Consider the following 20084-nt stretch of genomic DNA (forward strand, 5'->3'; position numbering starts at 1 on the left):
TAAAGTACATCCTGATGCCCTGATCAGTGAGAACTGAAGGCACTTTAAGGTACAGTAGAACACTGATTATTCGTCAGGGGGGAGGACCAAGACCATGACAGATATGAGAATCGACGGATAATAGAATATGTACAATAGATCGGGTCATAAAAAGTAATAATATCTACATATGTACATGTACCTGTTCTTAATATTTTGACGTACAATCCCTTGATGGTTAACAGAGACTGATGGTTAATCAGGTGCCGGATAATCAAAGTTCTACTGTACATCCTGGTATCTCAGACTTTGCATTATATCTTGTCTTGATATTATTTTTAAGTTAAAGAAAAGTTTCGCTAGTTGAAAATCTGAAATCGGGTTATGTATATGTCATCATTTGATTAATGACATGCTTACCATATATTATTGCATCCCCCCTACTTTTCAGACCATGACCCAAGGGGCTATGTTGAAATATGTTATACATATTATGTGTCCTATAAACACACAAAATTTGGTAAACAATTATTCGCAAGACTCCCTCAGAGGGACCAAAGCTCCACTGGTCAAAACAACTTTGTAGGAAACCATGATAACTCCATTTTGTTTTAGGAAACCATGACAAGTCCATTTCTTCTAAGAATCCATGATAAGTCCATTTCTTCGAAACTTTCATTCTTTTTAATGCTGAGTATTAAAATGGTTACTCATTGTTCATATTCCTGAGAGACTCCTGCTTACCAGATTTGGTAACAAAATACATTTTCTTAGCTGTTCAAGTTAATGTGTTCACACGGTGCCTGTAAATGCACTATACAATTTTTTCTAATGACCTTTGACCTTAAACATGAAATCATGAATATAAAGTCAATGAATTGAACTGTTTTGGTTAATATGACCACATGCTACATCTGGTTAAGTCTGTAATTATTAATTATTCAAAAATAAACCCAAGTTACTAGACTGACATCATCAAAGATATTCTTCTGATTTATCCACAACCAGGTTTGATGAAAGTTCATTCATACATGTTTGTCTTATCATGCTCAAAAAGCCAGTACATGTACAGCTGAAAACCAGAGTCATGACCTTTGACCTAAAAATCAATGTCTGAGTGCAGACTATCAGCTGCAATTAAATACAAAATCTGGTCAAAATTCACTTGTATATGTAAATTTCAGCCACAGTACATGAAAATAATATAGAGGTATACCAACATTATCTCAAGTGTGCATGTTGCAAATGTAAACAACTTCATCTTACACCCACCATTCTCTCTGAAGTTTATAATATCTGCAGTCTGTGCCCTCTATCTTACTTTCATGTACTGTGGTTGAAATTTCTTTGGATATTCTACTTGTGGAAGTTGTTCCTGCTCTAAGCAAACAGCTAGCCAAACTGGATGCTCCCATGTGGTCAAAAAATCAAACTGAAGTGATCTAAAGTATACTATCTTTAGCAATTATTACAATAGGGAAAACAAACATTGCCATGCTAGAAAATACACAGCTTCTGAAAGTGCAATGAATGAATCACTAAATATATCAAATGTAAGAAAAGGGTATTAGCTCCTTTTTTTAAAATTACATCTGGGATTCCAGGAAGTGAAAATGACCAAGCAGAGCTAGCAGTCTTTTGATAGATGCACATCTGAAGTAATGCCTAACTCTATACTCAATAATACAAATTACAACCATCAATCATACACTTAAATAAAAATAATTAAAAGTTCTTTGAATAATATCTAACATATGTGGTCTTTTTTTAAAGAGCCAGTATGACCAATGAGGAAATCCTGGGAAATTCTTTTTCTTTTAAAATCTAACCTTATTCAAAATATAAAACTGTAGAGCATGACAAAAGTGGTTTCAAAAGAGACAGAGTTAAAGATGGATACACTGGTGGAGAGTATCACACTGTGCCTCATTTAAAAAGTGGTAATAATGAAATGGATTAAAATGATTTCATATTGATGAAATTATGTGATATATAAACATATTACTCACCCTTTCTCCAGGGGTACCTGGTGCTCCGACAGGACCTGGTGTACCTGCTTCACCTGGTCGACCTGCTTCACCGTTCAGACCTGGGGGTCCTTGAACTCCCTACAGCATTACAATCACACAGGTAAATCAATGAGTAAATTAAAATTAAAATGCACAATTTTTTGTATTAATAAGGTAAATGTACATGAGAGGCTTACTGGATTTCCTCTATTACTAAAGTACAAGTAAGGCTTACTGGATTTCCGATGTAGTAATAAGGTACAAGAGAGACTTATGGGATTTCCTCTATTACTAAAGTACAAGACAGGCTTACTGAATTTACTGTGTATCAGTATTGTAAAGACAGTAAAGTACAATAAAGAATAACTGGGTTTACTGTGTATTTATAAAGTACAATAGGGGATTAATTGATTTCCAGTTTAATGAAAGTACAAGAGAAGCTTTCTTGATTTCCTTTGAATTAATTAATTTTCATTGGCATTAATTTTGCTGAATAAGCAAACAATTCAATTTTTTGACAGTAACTGGATATCACTCTTGACAGAAATGGCATACATTGCAAAGATACCTGAAACATATTTAAATTCATGACTTTTAGCAAAAATGAAATCCACAAAAATTGGTGCCCCATGAAAGCTGGTATGGTACTCCATTAAGAACTAAATTATGATATAATTATTTGATTCCATACCAGCATAACACTATTGCAGATAGGGATAGAAAGAGAGAAAAAAATGGATGGGGAAGATTAAAGAGATGATAATCATAGCAAGGATAGAGCATGGTGTAAATATGAGTAATTACATGTATTACTACAATAACTACTCATAATTAGAGGTTTCAAAACAAGAAATTATACAGCATTATTCAACATTAAGACTTCAACAAGAAATTTCATACATTATCTAGCATTACCAAGTATTAGACTTATAATATTAATAATAATAATAACAACAACAACAACAACAACAACAATAATAATAATAATAATAATAATAATAATAATAATAATAATAATGATAATTATAATAACTGTTCTTACCTGAACACCAACCTCTCCCTGTGCCCCTGGGTCTCCTTGTTCACCTTGAGGTCCCTGTCAAGATAAGTGCTTTTTGGGATCATTAAGTTCAACATGTTTTGACTATAAGCCAAAGTGGTCTTTATGAAAATCATGAATATAAACTATTTATCAGCCATTAGCTTGCAAAAAACTTTTCATGGCATTTTTAGAATATGCTGGTTACATCGATGCTTGACTGAATCCTCAAGGAGTGCATATCTGTGTATAAAGACCATTTAATTAAGATTACTGACAATTGCAAGAAGTAGTTACTTGTGTGAAGAGACCATTTATTAAATAATTGTATAAAGAGACCATTTAATTAATAACTTGTATGTAGAGACCATTTAATTAATTACTTGTGTGTAGAGACCATTTAATTAATAACTTGTGTGTAGAGACCATTTAATTAATTACTTGTGTGTAGAGACCATTTAATTAATAACGTGTGTAGAGACCATTTAATTAATTACTTGTTTGAAGGGACCATTTAATTACTGGTGTTTAGAGACCATTTAATTAATAACTTGTGTGTAGAGACCATTTAATTAATAACTTGTGTGAACAGATCATTTAACTAATTAATTGTGTGAAGAGACCATTTAATTAATTACTTGTGTGAAGAGACCATTTAATTACTTGTGTTTAGAAACTATTTAATTAATTACTTGTGTGAAGAGACCATTTAATTAATTACTTGTGTGAAGAGACCATTTAATTACTTGTGTTTAGAGACTATTTAATTAATAACTTGTGTGTAGATACCATTTAATTAATTACTTGTGTGAGGAGACCATTTAATTAATAATTGTGTGAAGAGACCATTTAATTAATTACTTGGTGTAGAGACCATTTAATTAATTACTTGTGTTTAAAGACCATTTAATTAATAACTTGTGTTTAGAGACCATGTAATTAATTGTATTTAGAGACCATTTAATTAATTACTTGTGTGTAGAGACCATTTAATTAATTACTTGTGTTTAGAGACCATTTATTTAATTACAGGTGTTTAAAGACTATTTAATTAAGGTTACTGACAAATGCAGAAAGGCATTTACTTAGTTTTACTTTATATACATTAACTAAATTGTGTGCGACATAATTTGGCCCTTAGCACAGCTGAGGCAATAATCACTATTTTGTGCATCCAAAGCAAAAAATTGTGTGAGAGATTTGAATTTTTAACATGGCTTTAACAATTTTTCAGTCATATTGCTATGATGTCTGTAGTGTGGCAGTTTATAGTGATGTCTAGCACTGAGGCATCATGTCGCAGACATGTAGCATGATGTCCCACCCAGGCACATTATTCTGACATCAGACCGACAATTCCTAACACTAACGTCTTAATGCTTAGCACCAAGCAAGGCAGCTACTAGTATCTTTTTTACAAGTCTTTGGTATGACTTAGCTTGGGTTCGAACCAGCAACCTTCCACATCCAAGGCAGACTCTCTAACCACTTAGGTCACCAGAGTGGTCAAAAGCAAATAGTGTATACCCAGATCTGCCATAGCACAATACATTTTCCCTTACAAATCAAAACCAGAATCGTCTCCAAGATAAAAGACTTGGATGTAAGTGATGAGCAATTTTTAACTGCCCTCAAACCCATGGTTGTTATTAAATCATGATAGTGGTCAGCCATTTTTAACTGCCCTCAGGCCCATAGTTGTTATTAAATCATGATAGTGGTCAGCCATTTTTAACTGCCCTCAGACCCATGGTTGTTATTAAATCATTATAGTGGTCGGCCATTTTTAACTGCCCTCAGGCCCATAGTTGTTATTAAATCATTATAGTGGTGGGCCATTTTTAACTGCCCTCAGACCCATGGTTGTTATTAAATCATGATAGTGGTCAGCCATTTTTAACTGCCCTCAGGCCCATGGTTGTTATTAAATCATTATAGTGGTGGGCCATTTTTAACTGCCCTCAGACCCATGGTTGTTATTAAATCATTATAGTGGTCAGCCATTTTTAACTGCCCTCAGGCCCATAGTTGTTATTAAATCATTATAGTGGTGGGCCATTTTTAACTGCCCTCAGGCCCATGGTTGTTATTAAATCATGATAGTGGTCAGCCATTTTTAACTGCCCTCAGGCCCATGGTTGTTATTAGATCATTATAGTGGTGGGCCATTTTTAACTGCCCTCAGGCCTATGGTTGTTATTAAATCATGATAGTGGTCAGCCATTTTTAACTGCCCTCAAACCGATGGTTATTATTAAATCTTTATAGTGGTGGGCCATTTTTAAATGCCCTCGTCAGATTAATTTCATGACTCAGTGGCATTTCATCACTAAACTGCTACTGAAACCAAATGATTTCTTCAATTTTGTTCATGAAACATTTGCTGTAATAACACTAAAACTGAGAACTGTATGTGTTTCATGAATGGTTCAAAAGTTGAGTGATTTTTTCAATACTGATTTTGTTTTTCATGAATGGTTCAAATGCTGGTGATATTTTCAATACTGATTTCATTTTTCATGAATGGTTCAAATGCTGAGAGGCTTATAAAGTCAAAATTGAGGTCAGTATTTCATTTGTAAGCCTAATTAAAATCAACTTGTTTCAAAACACAAATTTCACTGAAATTAACTTATCCTAGTTTACAATCTTCATTCAAAATATCTTCATTCAAAATATGAGCTGAAATTTTATTCAAAGTTAAGTACATGATACTTACACTTGATCCTGGAGGTCCAACAAGACCTGGTTCACCCTGCGGACCTCGGTCTCCTCTTTGTCCTGGACCTCCTCGTGGTCCATTCTCACCAGGTCTTCCAAGTGGTCCCTAAAATGATTTGAACAGATCATGCTAAAATCTATATATCAATTTAGCATATGTCTTTTTTCTTTCATTCAATTATTTTGCAATGGAAGGGCCTATTCAATAAATAAAAGGTTCATTTCATACAAGCCAGCCTCAGATATGTACTGAAATAAATGATTACAAAATCATTTTCTATTTCCATTTAAAACACTAAATATTTTTATTTCCTGTGTCAAACACAAGAAGCAAATAATTTTGGACATTCTATCTATTTAATGGTTTTACTTTTTGTGCTTTTGCAAATAATTGTCTGGGACAATAAAGTATTTACAATGTTCATACTGGCAAAGCCATGTGGCATACTTACAGAGACATATGGCATACTGGCAAAGCCATGGTCACATTGACAGAGACATATGGTATGCTGGCAAGTCATGGTCACATTGACAGAGACATATGGTATACTGGCAAGCCTATGTGGCACATTGACAGACATATGGTATACTGGTAAAGCCATGGTCACATTGACAGAGACATATGGCATACTGACAAAGTCATGTGGCATATAGACATAGACATATGGCATACTGGAAAAGCCATGTGGCAAATTGACAGAGACATGATATACTGGCAAAGCCATGTGGCATATTGACACAGACATGTGGCTTTTCTGAAACAATACTTTGACATTCTTTTTACATGTTAGAACACACAAGTACTGCCAATACATATTAATATTTATTTTCTATCAATAATTTTGTCTGATTTGTTCATAAAATTTTGAGTTTTAAGCTGTATATATGATAAGACCAGACATCAGGAGAGAGATTGTTCAACAATTTCATAAAGAGTTTTCAATGATTTTCATTTTGAGGAGTATTTTCCTTACGGAAAGTGAGCTTTCTCCATATGTTAACTTGTTTATCACTGCATAAATGGATACAAAAGACTGAAGAAAAAAAACGGACTGATTAATTGCCACAACAGCTGTGAAATAGTACTCCATCTAGCAAACTACCTGTCTCAGCTATTATTTGATCCACCTAATATTGTATTCCAATGTAAAAATTAATGGAGTTTTTCAACAAATTTAAGAACTTCATTAATATGCATCAATTTTGCTCCCAACTATTAACATCCTTGATCTAGATGATTTAAGCTAATTACCAAGTTTGATCAAACTTTATCAGAAATATGATCTTTGGAATGATAAACTCAGTCAATCAGATGGAATATCACATCATTAACTTGTTTGTGTATCATACATTATTGAACTTGTCAATGCTCTTGATGACGTAAACATATATTAACCATTTTATTAAAATCAGATGAGATATGTTGGCCTCCAGAGTGGTAATAAGGTTACCCAATCAGATGAGATACTTTGGTCTCCAGAGTGGTAATAAGGTTAGCCAATCAGATGAGCTATTTTGGCCTCCAGAGTGGTAATAAGGTCAGCCAATCAGATGAGATATTTTGGTCTCCAGAGTGGTAATAAGGTTAGCCAATCAGATGAGCTATTTTGGCCTCCAGAGTGATAATAAGGTCAGCCAATCAGATGAGCTATTTTGGCCTCCAGAGTGGTAATAAGGTTAGCCAAACAGATAAACTATTTTGGCCTCCAGAGTGGTAATAAGGTTAGCCAAACAGATAAACTATTTTGGCCTCCAGAGTGGTAATAAGGTTAGCCAATCAGATGAGCTATTTTGGCCTCCAGAGTGGTAATAAGGTTACCCAATCAGATGAGATATTTTGGTCTCCAAAGTGGTAATAAGGTTAGCCAAACAGATGAACTATTTTGGCCTCCAGAGGGGTAATGCATCATTAGAACATTCTAATTTGGAGATGTGCAAAACCTGTACAAGTTTGCACCATGAGAAGTCAAGAGACACCCCAGGTCATTAGAATATTCAGAACTTTATTAGGACATTATGATACCAAACTAAAACTGGTGCATAAATACTTATAACTATGTAATTACTTTTCACAGGAAAAATGTTGATACCTTGCAATTGACAGAAGAATTTGAATCATCTCTGCAATAGCCACCTACTTTTGTAAATAGGTTACTGTCCATTTTAGTCAAATTTAAATTTCTAGAGAGCTACTCACAGGAAAGATAGATGATTGGACTAAAGAACACAATATTCCAAACTAAATTTCAACCAATCATATATTGTCTTGGCATTATGTGCTTTAAATCAATTCCAAACGCATGGTGGGAAATGGTGGAGACACTTAATATACTTCTTTCTTACATTTCTTGTGCAAAGTAATTAGATACTTATAGGATATCTGCTGGCATCTTCATCATTACAATGTGTCAATAAAGCTTCAGTCTTGAAAATGTCAGTGTACTCGGGCAAATATAACACTGCCTGACCAGACAAAACAATCACATAAATTTACTGAAAGTTTGGTCTCCAGAGTGGTAATAAGGTTAGCCAATCAGATGAGCTATTTTGAGGTTTAACTCATAAAGATACATGATAGCTCACTGAAAGTTAAAGTTTCTCAACATCCAAATAATGCCATGATTACTAAACGTGTCACTGTGGATGCAATTAGCATTAACAAAATTGATAACAAGGTGTCAAACTGCAATTTCTTGAGTCAGTATACAAGACTCTTATAATATATTTATTTAGCAAAGGATGAAGAGGTGAATCTCACACATGATTGCTCCACAAGGCAGTCTCAGCATAACAGGAGCTACAGAGTTTAAATGGAGGAGAATTGAGGAGGCATTGCAGAAATGCAAGCAGCAAAAATCCCAGAAATGCAAGCAGCAAAAATCCCAGAACTGCAGCATGGCATCTCCCATAAAGCGTGTAACAGACAGTACAAACTGGCCTGAACAGCCACTCGCAGACAACAAAAAAACAGAAAGGCAAACAACAACATCTATCAAAGAATCCATGTATTTAGAAGGTTTCAAACTCCTGTCATCAATCAGGACATATTTCCATGATTCAGCCATTGTCAAGGGTAGAAAATGCACAAGATTTATTCTCAACTTGCATCTACATAGCACCAGGATGAGTACCGTATATACTCACAAAATTGAGTCCAACTGCAAATTGTACTGACCTGGATTTGCCTTCAGATAATGTGCCAGCAGATCTGGGTCTGTGCAGTTATTTAGGACTAAAATCAGTGGAACAAAAAACATAGACTCTAATCTGCAGGCACATTATGCTATGGCTGATCAGGATCTTTGTTGTTTGCCATTTGATTTGACTTATAACTGGGTGTATGTGGTAAGTAGCAATGTTATAGTAAGCACAATCAATGCTTACCCAATCAGGACAAGAGGAAAAGTTGTTTTCCTGAGCACTGTATGTTCATATATTTAGATATATGTTGTTTTCCTGAGCACTGTATGTGTATATATTTAGATATATGATGTTTTCCTGAGCACTCTATGTGTATATATTTAGATATATGTTTATCAGGGATCCTGAAACTACCCTTGCCAGAAAATCCTCAAAATTAATGTGGTGGCTATTTATTTCTAAATTTTAATATAAAAAAATTCAAAGGTGATATACAGGCTGTTCTAGTAAAATATACTTGGAAAGGCTCATTTAATGTGGAGTAACCACACATAGTTGCAATTTAGAATTTTGTATCATTTTCACATGAACTCTTTGAGTAATTAAAGTACCCTGGTGTGTATATTTTTAAAAAGTGCCTTCCCTGGGTAACATTTATGTCTAAATGGAACAGCCCTAACAAGTTGTGGCCAAAAAGAAAACTTTGGCGTATCTATTTATGAAATGTACTGGAAAATGTGTCATTTTCTGTTCCAGATTTGCTGCTGCTTTAGTGTCAGTAATATCCTTCCATGATTGACTGGTTTCTTTTGAAACTAATTATTTCATCAGAAAAAAACTTTTTTCTTTCAGAAAACATACCACATGACTCATTCCACTCTAATGCTTTTGAAAATTAATGTACTATTTCAGTAATACACAACACCTAATTAACAGCCATTTTCATTAATGTCAGATAATGAAGATATATTTGATCATGCCCTTCAAATGATTTGTAGAGTGATAATAAAAGTTAGTTTTCCTTTTTCTTAATTTGGTGATTGGCTTCAAATATTTTGTTCTAAAGTTATTATTATCTTGCACTCCATGAAACAAACCATGCAATGAGAGGGACAGATTAATGTATGTGGTATAGACCCTGGGCAATCATTTAATTATTGGGTTCATGAGAAGTCCTGCAGATAAACTTTTACACCTCATTTGTCTTGTATTCTGAGGCCCTATGATGTTTAAACAACAGGGAAAAACAAAATGGCCAAATACACTTAGTTGGCAACACATCTATAGCTTGCCCAACAAATAAAAACCCCAACGTAGCTACCTTGGAATTAAGCTTAGTCGGTAACATCATTATTGTCTGACAAAAAAACAATCTGTAAACTTGACCCAGAACCTTTGAATTTTACTTTTTAGGTGTTTTTTGGCAGTGTAATGTATGACATTTAAGAATTCCTGTGACTGATGTTCAGTGTGTGTGTGTGTGTGTGTGTGTGTGTGTGTGATTTGAAAGACTCACCTCATCTCCTTTAGGTCCTGGTGGTCCCATAAGTCCAGGCAATCCTGGGGCTCCCTGGGCTCCCTGTTCTCCTGACTTTCCATTCTCACCAGGGAGGCCCTGAAAGAGGAAAGGAAATTGGTTTCTAGTTGATATACCTCTGCAGATGCCATGACTGGTTATGAAAATATTCGTACTTGGCCTGAGCAACAGGGATGTGTTTTAGAAGGTGTTCGGCTAGTGGCAGGTTAAGAATCTTACTGTGTCAACTGCCTCTTAGTTACACTATATGATAAAAGTCAAGAACTGAGAGAGGTAACAAGCAGTGCATGCAAATTTTGTTTCATTCACAGAAGATATTGCCATATAAGACATGTAGACAAGATTTGGACAGTCTAGATACTTGGTTAATTTGTATTTAATGTTGTATATCTGACATCTATTTCAAACTATTTACTCACATATGTGAATTAAATATATATTTTTTTAAATTATCCCTATAAATAATGTTTTAATAATTAGAAAATTGATTGCAATACCAGCTTGATGCAGAATGCATCTATATATCAGAAATTCATTACAGGAAAATCTGCCCAATAGTAACTAATTGCCTTCTGTGAACACAGTACTAATTCATTCTTACTAAACACAGCACTAATTCATTCTTACTAAACACAGTACCTAATTCATTCTTACTAAACACAGCACTAATTCATTCTTACTAAACACAGCACTAATTCATTCTTACTAAACACAGTACCTAATTCATTCTTACTAAACACAGTACCTAATTCATTCTTACTAAACACAGGACCTAATTCATTCTTACTAAACACAGCACTAATTCATTCTTACTAAACACAGCACTAATTCATTCTTACTAAACACAGTATTAATTCATTCTTACTAAACACAGCACTAATTCATTCTTACTAAACACAGTACTAATTCATTCTTACTAAACACAGCACTAATTCATTCTTACTAAACAGTACTAATTCATTCTTACTAAACACAGTACCTAATTCATTCTTACTAAACAGTACTAATTCATTCTTACTAAACACAGTACCTAATTCATTCTTACTAAACACAGTACCTAATTCATTCTTACTAAACACAGGACCTAATTCATTTTTACTAAACACAGAGCCTAATTCGGTCTTACCTAACACAGTGCATAATTCAATATTACTAAATAGAGTGCCTAATTCAGTCTTACCAAACACCTCAAGAGAGAGCCTAATTCAGTCTTACCAAACACAGAGCCTAATTCAGTCTTACCTAACACAGTACATAATTCAATCTTGCTAAACACAGAGCCTAATTCAGTCTTACCAAACACCTCAAGAGAGAGCCTAATTCAGTCTTACCAAACACAGAGCCTAATTCAGTCTTAACTAACACTGCATAATTCAATCTTGCTAAATACAGTGCCTAAATTCAGTCTTACTAAACAGGGAGCCAAATTCAATCTTACCAAACACCTCAAGAGAGAGCCTAATTCAGTCTTACCAAACACAGAGCCTAATTCAGTCTTACCTAACACAGTGCATAATTCAACCTTACTAAACACAGAACCTAATTCAATCTTACCACACACAGAGCCTAATTCAGTCTTACCAAATATAGTGTATAATTCAGTCTTGCTAAACACAGTGCCAAATTCAGTCTTACTTATTCAGTCTTACCAAACACAGAGCCTAGTTTTCAGTCTGACTTTACATATTTCCTAATTCAGTCTTACAGAACATATTGCATAATTCAATCTTGCTAAACACAGCCCAGGTGGAGTCTAATTAAGGTACAGTCTTATTCAATCTTACTGAACACAGCCCAGGTGGAGTCTACATAAGGTACAGTGCTTAATTCAGTCTTACTGAACACAGTCCAGGTGAAGTCTATATAAGGTACAGGAATTCGATCTTACTGAACACAGCCTAGGTGGAGTCTGCAAAAGGTACACAGGTAGTCACAGTCTAAGTTCATGTTGCATTGTATTATTATTGTGTTGTATGAATGCAGTCCAGCTGGAATCTGCATTAAGTATACACCAGCCACTGATCCAAGTAAAATGCTACATTATATTACTGTTGGGCTGTGTGAATACAGTCCAGGTGGATTCTGCATACAGTAGACAGGTAGACTTAGTTTAATAAGATACTATAATGTGATAATGTTGTGCTGTGAGAGTGCAGTCCAGTTGTATACAGGGAGTCATTGTCTAAGTAGATACTGCATTGTATTGATGTGTGAATTCAGTCCAGGTGGAGTCTGCATAAAGTATACAGGAGTCATTGTCTAAGTATATACTACATTGTATTGCTGTGTGAATGCAGTCCAGGTGGAGTCTGCATAAAGTATAAAGGAAGTCATTGTCTAAGTAAATTGCATTGTATTGCTGTGTGAATGCAGTCCAGTTGGAGTCTGCATAAGGTATACAGGAAGTCATTGTCTAAGTAGATATGGCATTGTATTGCTGTGTGAATGCAGTCCAGGTGGAGTCTGCATAAGGTATACTGGAAGTCATTGTCTAAGTAGATATAGCATTGTATTGCTGTATGAATGAAGTCCCGATGGAGTCTGCATAAATTATACAGGAAGTCATTGTCAAAGTAAATACTGCATTATATTGCTGCATGAATGCAGTGCAGGTGAAGTCTGCATAAGGTATACAGGGAGTCATTGTCAAAGTAGATATTGCATTGTTTTACTGCGTGAATGCAGTCCAGGTGGAGTCTGCATAAAGTATACAGGAAGTCATTGTAAAGTAGATATTGCATTGTATTGCTTCTGTGCTGTGTAAATGCAGTCCAGGTGGAATGTGGATAAGATAAACACATAGCCTTAGCAATCATAATAAATGATGTCTTAATTAAAAAGGGTAACTCAGTTAGTTTAGTAGAAATAATCTACCATGAAGTCCTCTACTGTATCTGAACTTACCATAAATAATTACATTTGGAACAACCTTCAGACTGATTTGTGGCTTGTGCAGCTGCATTTTTCTCTCCCAATAAAGTTCACTAACACAGGTACAATAAACCAAAAGTCAAACGAACAAACTGTTTATTTACAAGTTCTTCTTCTGTATTTAATTTATCTTCAGTTCCTCAAGTTTTACCATCCAGGATATAGGTACAATAAAAAAAGGTAAAACAAAAAGTTTATTTACATGTTCTTCACAACTCAAAGCTTTATGTGTGTCCTGGGTATCTTTAAGCCACATACAGCAGCCTGTCCTTTCAGGATTAAAAACACTTCCCTGGCAGCATTTTCACGTAGAAATCAGTAACCTTTCTATTCCATCACATGCTTTTCTTAAAACCAAGGCCATGAGATGTGAGGAAAGAAAGAGAAAGCCACCATATTGCCATTCCTACAATGCTGCTACATGGAAATAGAGTAGTCTCCCTTTCTTTAGTTATTGGCCAAGCCAATTTTACCACTGAGCTTTCTTTCTTAAAATTATTTCTCTTCTATTTTATGAAAAATTCAAGTACTTTTTAAGGATTTATGCTCATTTTTAACCACTTTTTCTTACTGACATTAAAAATAGACACTATTCAAGAAGATTTTCAAAACATCAGCACTTTTCATCCACCTGTTAAAATTCATTGGCACTTTTCAAATCTTTGTGAACCCTGCCATTAACAGTTCAAATGAAAATGAAACAAATTTCCAGAGTGCATCTGTGGGTAACTACTTTGAGTTGAAAGTGCCTTCGCCTCTGTCCCAAGTTTGTTTTACTAGAATGGTCCTAGCAAGCAAGTGTTTTTACATTTCATTTTTGGGGGATTTGTGCGGAAATAAAGTTAGACTGCTCCAAAATGTTTTCCAAAGTTGTCTAACTTCAATAACAGAAAATATTTATTTTCATGCTTATATTATCGCACCAGTTTAGACTGATTTAGGATGTTTTGATGCTTGTGATTTTGTTGGCCACTTTTTTAATGTCAATTTTTTTTATATCTTTCTAAGAATTTCTGTGATATAATTGATGAATTAACTAATTACTGAATAATGGACATTAATAGTTTTATGTTTGCAGATGTTCAAGAAAATGCACAAGATAGCTGTTGAACCCACAGGCTGTTACCTTTGGCTGCATGCAGCAAACTATGTATAATCCCTTCATTTGACTTTGGCAAGTCAAAAGTATGAAACTGCCCTGTCTTCAAGTGACAGAACAAAAGAAAACTGTTGTCAAATTTAAATACTAGCATTCTACAAATTCATGAACTGGTAAGGTGAATAATCAGTTTTATGTTTTCCTTAAATTCATAAACATATTTATTTTCTTTTTACACCAGAAAGAAATTCTAACTGGTTTATAAGCTTTTGGAAGTGTTTAATATTACTAAACTTGAATAAACTTTATATTTTACTTTTTTTCATTGGCACACTGTAATTATATATGATCACTCTCTTCCAAGAGCATCCACTGACAGCATGGGCACAGTGTAAATATTCATCATAAAATATTAATTGTTGCTATTTACATTCTAAAGTAATTAATGTAATTAAACATAATCAACAGCTTCATAAAATTAAGAGCATTCACTTACGGGTGGTCCAGATGGCCCTGGTCTTCCATCACTGCCTGCCTGTCCTGGTGCGCCCTGGAAAATGCATAAGAAAAATTAGCATGGCAAATACTTGAACTATTTTACCATAACAAGTCACTCAATTTTTTGTCTAGTCTGCCTTATATTCTGCTAAAGGTAAAATAATTCCCTGAAATTTTAATGTCAAAAGCACTAAAACTGACACAAATCTAGGGCATGTATGGGTGGATGGATATATAAGGTGTGTCTTTGGGCAAAGCACTTTACTCCATTTGCCTCAGATAACCTACTTGTGTTGTTGTGATACAATCAAACTGCAATGTAAACATTTATTTTACATAAAGCAAAATAATCTGAGTGTCTTGATTTTTTTCTCTCTTTGTTTTAGCTTTCAACACATTATTGGTTACATCATGCTAAGGAAAAGGGATGAATTGCCTTTCTGAGAACACATTAGGGCAGCTGATTTTGGCTGGCCTGGGTGGGTATTGAACCTGTAACACTTTGATTGCAAGTCTGGGGCTCTACTAAGCTAACATGGCTCAGTAATAATTCGGAATAAAAGTGTATAAATGCAGAGAGATACCAACAAAAAGGTATGTAAGCTACAGTGTCAATGATTTGTATATTCCACACTGAATAACTTTTAACAAGGTAAAATTAGATTTTTTAATGAGGTAAAATCCACATCAGCTACCTTCTGTTTGAACATCTTCCAAAGTGAATCAGAACAACAAGCTAACATTTTAATCAGTCAACATTTGGCTGCTTTTGATGTGCTTAGGGAGATGTTTAGTAGTGCTTAGGGAGACCTTTTGTAGTGCTTAGGGAGATCTTTTGTAGTGCTTAGGGAGACCTTCTTCAAAGAATTACCGTCAAACATTACAAGTTTTGAAGTGATCTTGGTTTGTCAGTATTCAAGTTGCTGTTTATTTATACAAATTTAATCTGACCTGAAAATAAGTATCCGATGGAAGAGTTTGTAATGATATAATCTGATGCTAAAATAGAAATGAGTCAGCTAAAATTGTATTGGCTGGCCTATCTGCAAAAGACCATTTCCAGGAATTTTTTAAATTAATCTTTGAACTAAATCAGCTATCTTATTCATGAAAACAAAGTCATGGTTATCAGGCTTTTACTATGTTTTGTATTATTATATACTAATCAATGATACGAAATCCCACCTAATCATTTTATGACATCTGTATCACTTACTAGCATTTTTTGCTTACACATCCCCTCTGTCCAAAAAGCAGGATCTAAGTATGACATCACATTTCTTCTTAAATTAACATCAGTTACAAAACTGCAACCAGTCTATTATTCAAATAATTCCTCATAGTTCTGAAATCTGCTCAACAACATAAATCTCAGTCTTTTCAGCAACAACAAAAAAATCCACCCATCAGTTGCCATGTACAGATCACCATCTTTGAGTTTCACATTGTCTGCATCCTCCTCTGAATATTGAATTGAGTGAATTTGAATTGGTGCACAAAACTTCCAGTTGTAACATCACTGACCACCACACGTATCAACAACATCACTGTCAGTCACATGTATCAACAACATCACTGTCATCCACATGTATTAACAACATCACTGTCAGTCACATGTATCAACAACATCACTGTTAGTCACATGTATTAACAACATCACTGTCAGTCACATGTATCAACAACATCACTGTCAGTCACATGTATCAACAACATCACTGTCAGTCACATGTATCAACAACATCACTGTCAGGCACATGTATCAACAACATCACTGTCAGTCACATGTATCAACAACATCACTGTCATCCACATGTATTAACAACATCACTGTCAGTCACATGTATCAACAATATCACTGTCATCCACATGTATTAACAACATCACTGTCAGTCACATGTATCAACAACATCACTGTCATCCACATGTATCAACAACATCACTGTCAGTCACATGTATCAACAACATCACTGTCAACCACATGTAGCATATCTGGATATAAAATATGTATCCAAAGATAACCACATTTAGCATACCTATATACAGTATATGTATCCAAAGATGACCACATTTAGCATACCTATATACAATATATGTATCCAAAGATGACCACATTTAGCATACCTATATACAATATATGTATCCAAAGATGACCACATTTAGCATACCTATATACAATCTATGTATCCAAAGATGACCACATTTAGCATACCTATATACAATATATGTATCCAAAGATGACCACATTTAGCATACCTATATACAATATATGTATCCAAAGATGACCACATTTAGCATACCTGTATACAATATATGTATCCAAAGATGACCACATTTAGCATACCTATATACAATATATGTATCCAAAGATGACCACATTTAGCATACCTATATACAATATATGTATCCAAAGATGACCACATTTAGCATACCTGTATACAATATATGTATAATATATGTATCCAAAGATGACCACATTTAGCATACCTGTATACAATATATGTATCCAAAGATGACCATATTTAGCATACTTGTATACAATATATGTATCCAAAGATGACCACATTTAGCATACTTGTATACAATATATGTATCCAAAGATGACCACATTTAGCATACCTGTATACAATATATGTATCCAAAGATGACCACATTTAGCATACTTGTATACAATATATGTATCCAAAGATGACCACATTTAGTATACTTGCACACATTATTTGGCACATCATCATATATTAATAACCTTCCTGTTTTATAAAGCTGTATATTTTCTTGTGAGCATAAGACATCAATGGATTATGCTCATCATTTCACGTCTCATGAAACCTGCTGATACCACACATACACCTGAGATGAGACGGTTCTCCTGATCCAAGTAATACACACAAATTGTTTAACACAACAGGCAGAAAACAAATCAGATAAATGGAAAATTTGTTTACTCACTCTTTGTCCTGGTGCACCAGCTGATCCTACAGCACCTGGTATACCCTATAATGAAAACAAGTTTATAATTAACAATGCTTCTGCTAAGACAAGGGCCACAACTCTATAATATATGTGCAAAATGAGCTTAACAGCCAAGTTGTCTGAACTCTAGTCGATATGAAGTCTTGCTGAGTTGAAGCAGACTTGGAGGAAAAGCTATAGGATATCAGTCAGAAAGTTTTTAATTTAGGAAGATACTAACATCAACATATGAAGACATGACTTGGGCTATCAAGACATCTTAGAAGATTGGAAAAATATCTTGTTACATTTTATGATTAGTAGAATCATTGGCAATGCATGCAATTCATCAACTGACAAATTAAAAAATAATAAAATATATGGGTTTTTTTCTCTGTCTTAAGTAAAGGAATTTTGATAAATAAACTTTCTATTTCTTGTCAAAATTTCTATCAGATAAAAGGTTGTGTTCATTTCTGTGTCAACCAATGCAAAATAGGATGTGTGCTTTTCTATGTTTACCTATGCATAATAGGTTGTGTGCTTTCATGTGTCTGCCAAAACAAAATAGGTTGTGTGCTTTTGTGTCTACCAATGCAAAATAGGTTGTGTGCTTTTGTGTCTACCAGTGCAAAATAGGTTGTGTGCTTTTGTGTCTACCAATGCAAAATAGGTTGTGTGCTTTTATGTGTCTGCCAAAACAAAATAGATTGTGTGCTTTTGTGCCTACCAATGCAAAATGTGTTGTGGGCTTTTCTGTATCTACCAATGCATAATATGCTGTGTGCTTTTCTGTGTCTACCAAAAAATAGGTTATGTGCTTTTCTGTGTCTACCAAAACAAAATAGGTTGTGGGGTTTACAGTGTCTACCAAAACAAAATAGGTTGTGGGCTTTATGGTGTCTACCAAAACAAAATAGGTTATGGGCTTTATGGTGTCTACCAAAACAAAATAGGTTGTGGGCTTTACAGTGTCTACCAAAACAAAATAGCTTGTGGGCTTTACAGTGTCTACCAAAACAAAATAGGTTGTGGGCTTTATGGTGTCTACCAAAACAAAATTGGTTGTGGGCTTTACAGTGTCTACCAAAACAAAATAGGTTGTGGGCTTTATGGTGTCTACCAATGCGTAAGAAGAGTGCTTTCTACTTTAACCAGTGTTACTAAAGTGCTGAGATTCACACAATATTTAGTCATATGGATCATCTGTGGCCAAACATTTTCCTAGACAGCACAAAACATAGTGAAGTTTTCTAGAGGAAAGTGCTAACTAATATGCTGTACCGCATGTGTTAAGGTGGGCCTAACAACCAAGGGCCTTAATTATGCTAATCAAGCAGAACGATGAACTCAGGTGAGGTCTTTTCAATCTCAAATTGCATACCAAATCTTGCTGAAATCCAATAATAAAACAAATTAAGTAACTGTGCGTAAATGAAAGTTAATGAATCTAATAATTTAGGGTAACAATTCTGCAAAATAACAACACAGAACATAATCGACTTTAACCAAGGTCCTATCAACGAGAATCCATCAACACAGTTTTGTTCAAATGCAACCTCATGTAAATGGGTTACTGTATGGACAGGGGTTGTAAATCAAGGGTTATAACATATCAATACAAATTGCATGAAATCCAATAATTATTCATGGAATTGTTGTGCAGAAACACAAAGTGAGTTAGTCTGACAATCAGGGGCTATAACTCTGCAAACCAGTGATGCAGAATGCTGACTAGTAAACTCAGTATAGGTCTCATTACCCTCAAATGGCATAACAAATTTGGTTCAAATCTAATAATTAAGGGGTTATTATGTGGAAATAAAAGTGGGTATGCTCAACAGTCCATTGTTGTAACTCTGCTAAACAATGACAGAATTTTGAAGCAAGGTTGCATCAATATTTTGCTATATAAAAAAATATGGTTGAAACCGAAAAATAATTATGGTAGTTACTGTGTGGAAATTAAAGTGTGACAGGCTGATGGATGGATGGAAGACAGATAGTTCCCATTGCTTTTATGAAAAGTGGAGAACAAATACACACCTGAGAAAAACTTACAGTAACAGGGATGATGCACAGGTAACCCACTCTATATCTAAATGTACCAATTCTAAAGATTTAAAGATGTTCATTCAAGACCGGTTTTCTTCCAGTTTTACAGTTACCAACACCCAACAT

General features: G+C 34.5%; 1 protein-coding gene across 1 annotated transcript in view; it reads right to left on the reverse strand.

The window, feature by feature from the left end:
* Positions 1–20084, reverse strand: part of LOC149791276 (uncharacterized) — a 114107-nt gene that overhangs the window by 54472 nt on the left and 39551 nt on the right. Inside the window, exons 17-22 of the mRNA XM_089969787.1 lie at positions 17901–17945; positions 14953–15006; positions 10406–10504; positions 5747–5854; positions 3031–3084; positions 1989–2087 (exon numbers count right to left, since the gene is read on the reverse strand). Coding sequence (XP_089825913.1) covers positions 1989–2087; positions 3031–3084; positions 5747–5854; positions 10406–10504; positions 14953–15006; positions 17901–17945 — 459 coding nt within the window. The remainder of the gene's footprint in view (positions 1–1988; positions 2088–3030; positions 3085–5746; positions 5855–10405; positions 10505–14952; positions 15007–17900; positions 17946–20084) is intronic.

Source organism: Sinohyriopsis cumingii, chromosome 9, assembly GCF_028554795.1.
Source record: "Sinohyriopsis cumingii isolate HCF-2022 chromosome 9, ASM2855479v2, whole genome shotgun sequence".
Classification (NCBI taxonomy): domain Eukaryota; kingdom Metazoa; phylum Mollusca; class Bivalvia; order Unionida; family Unionidae; genus Sinohyriopsis; species Sinohyriopsis cumingii.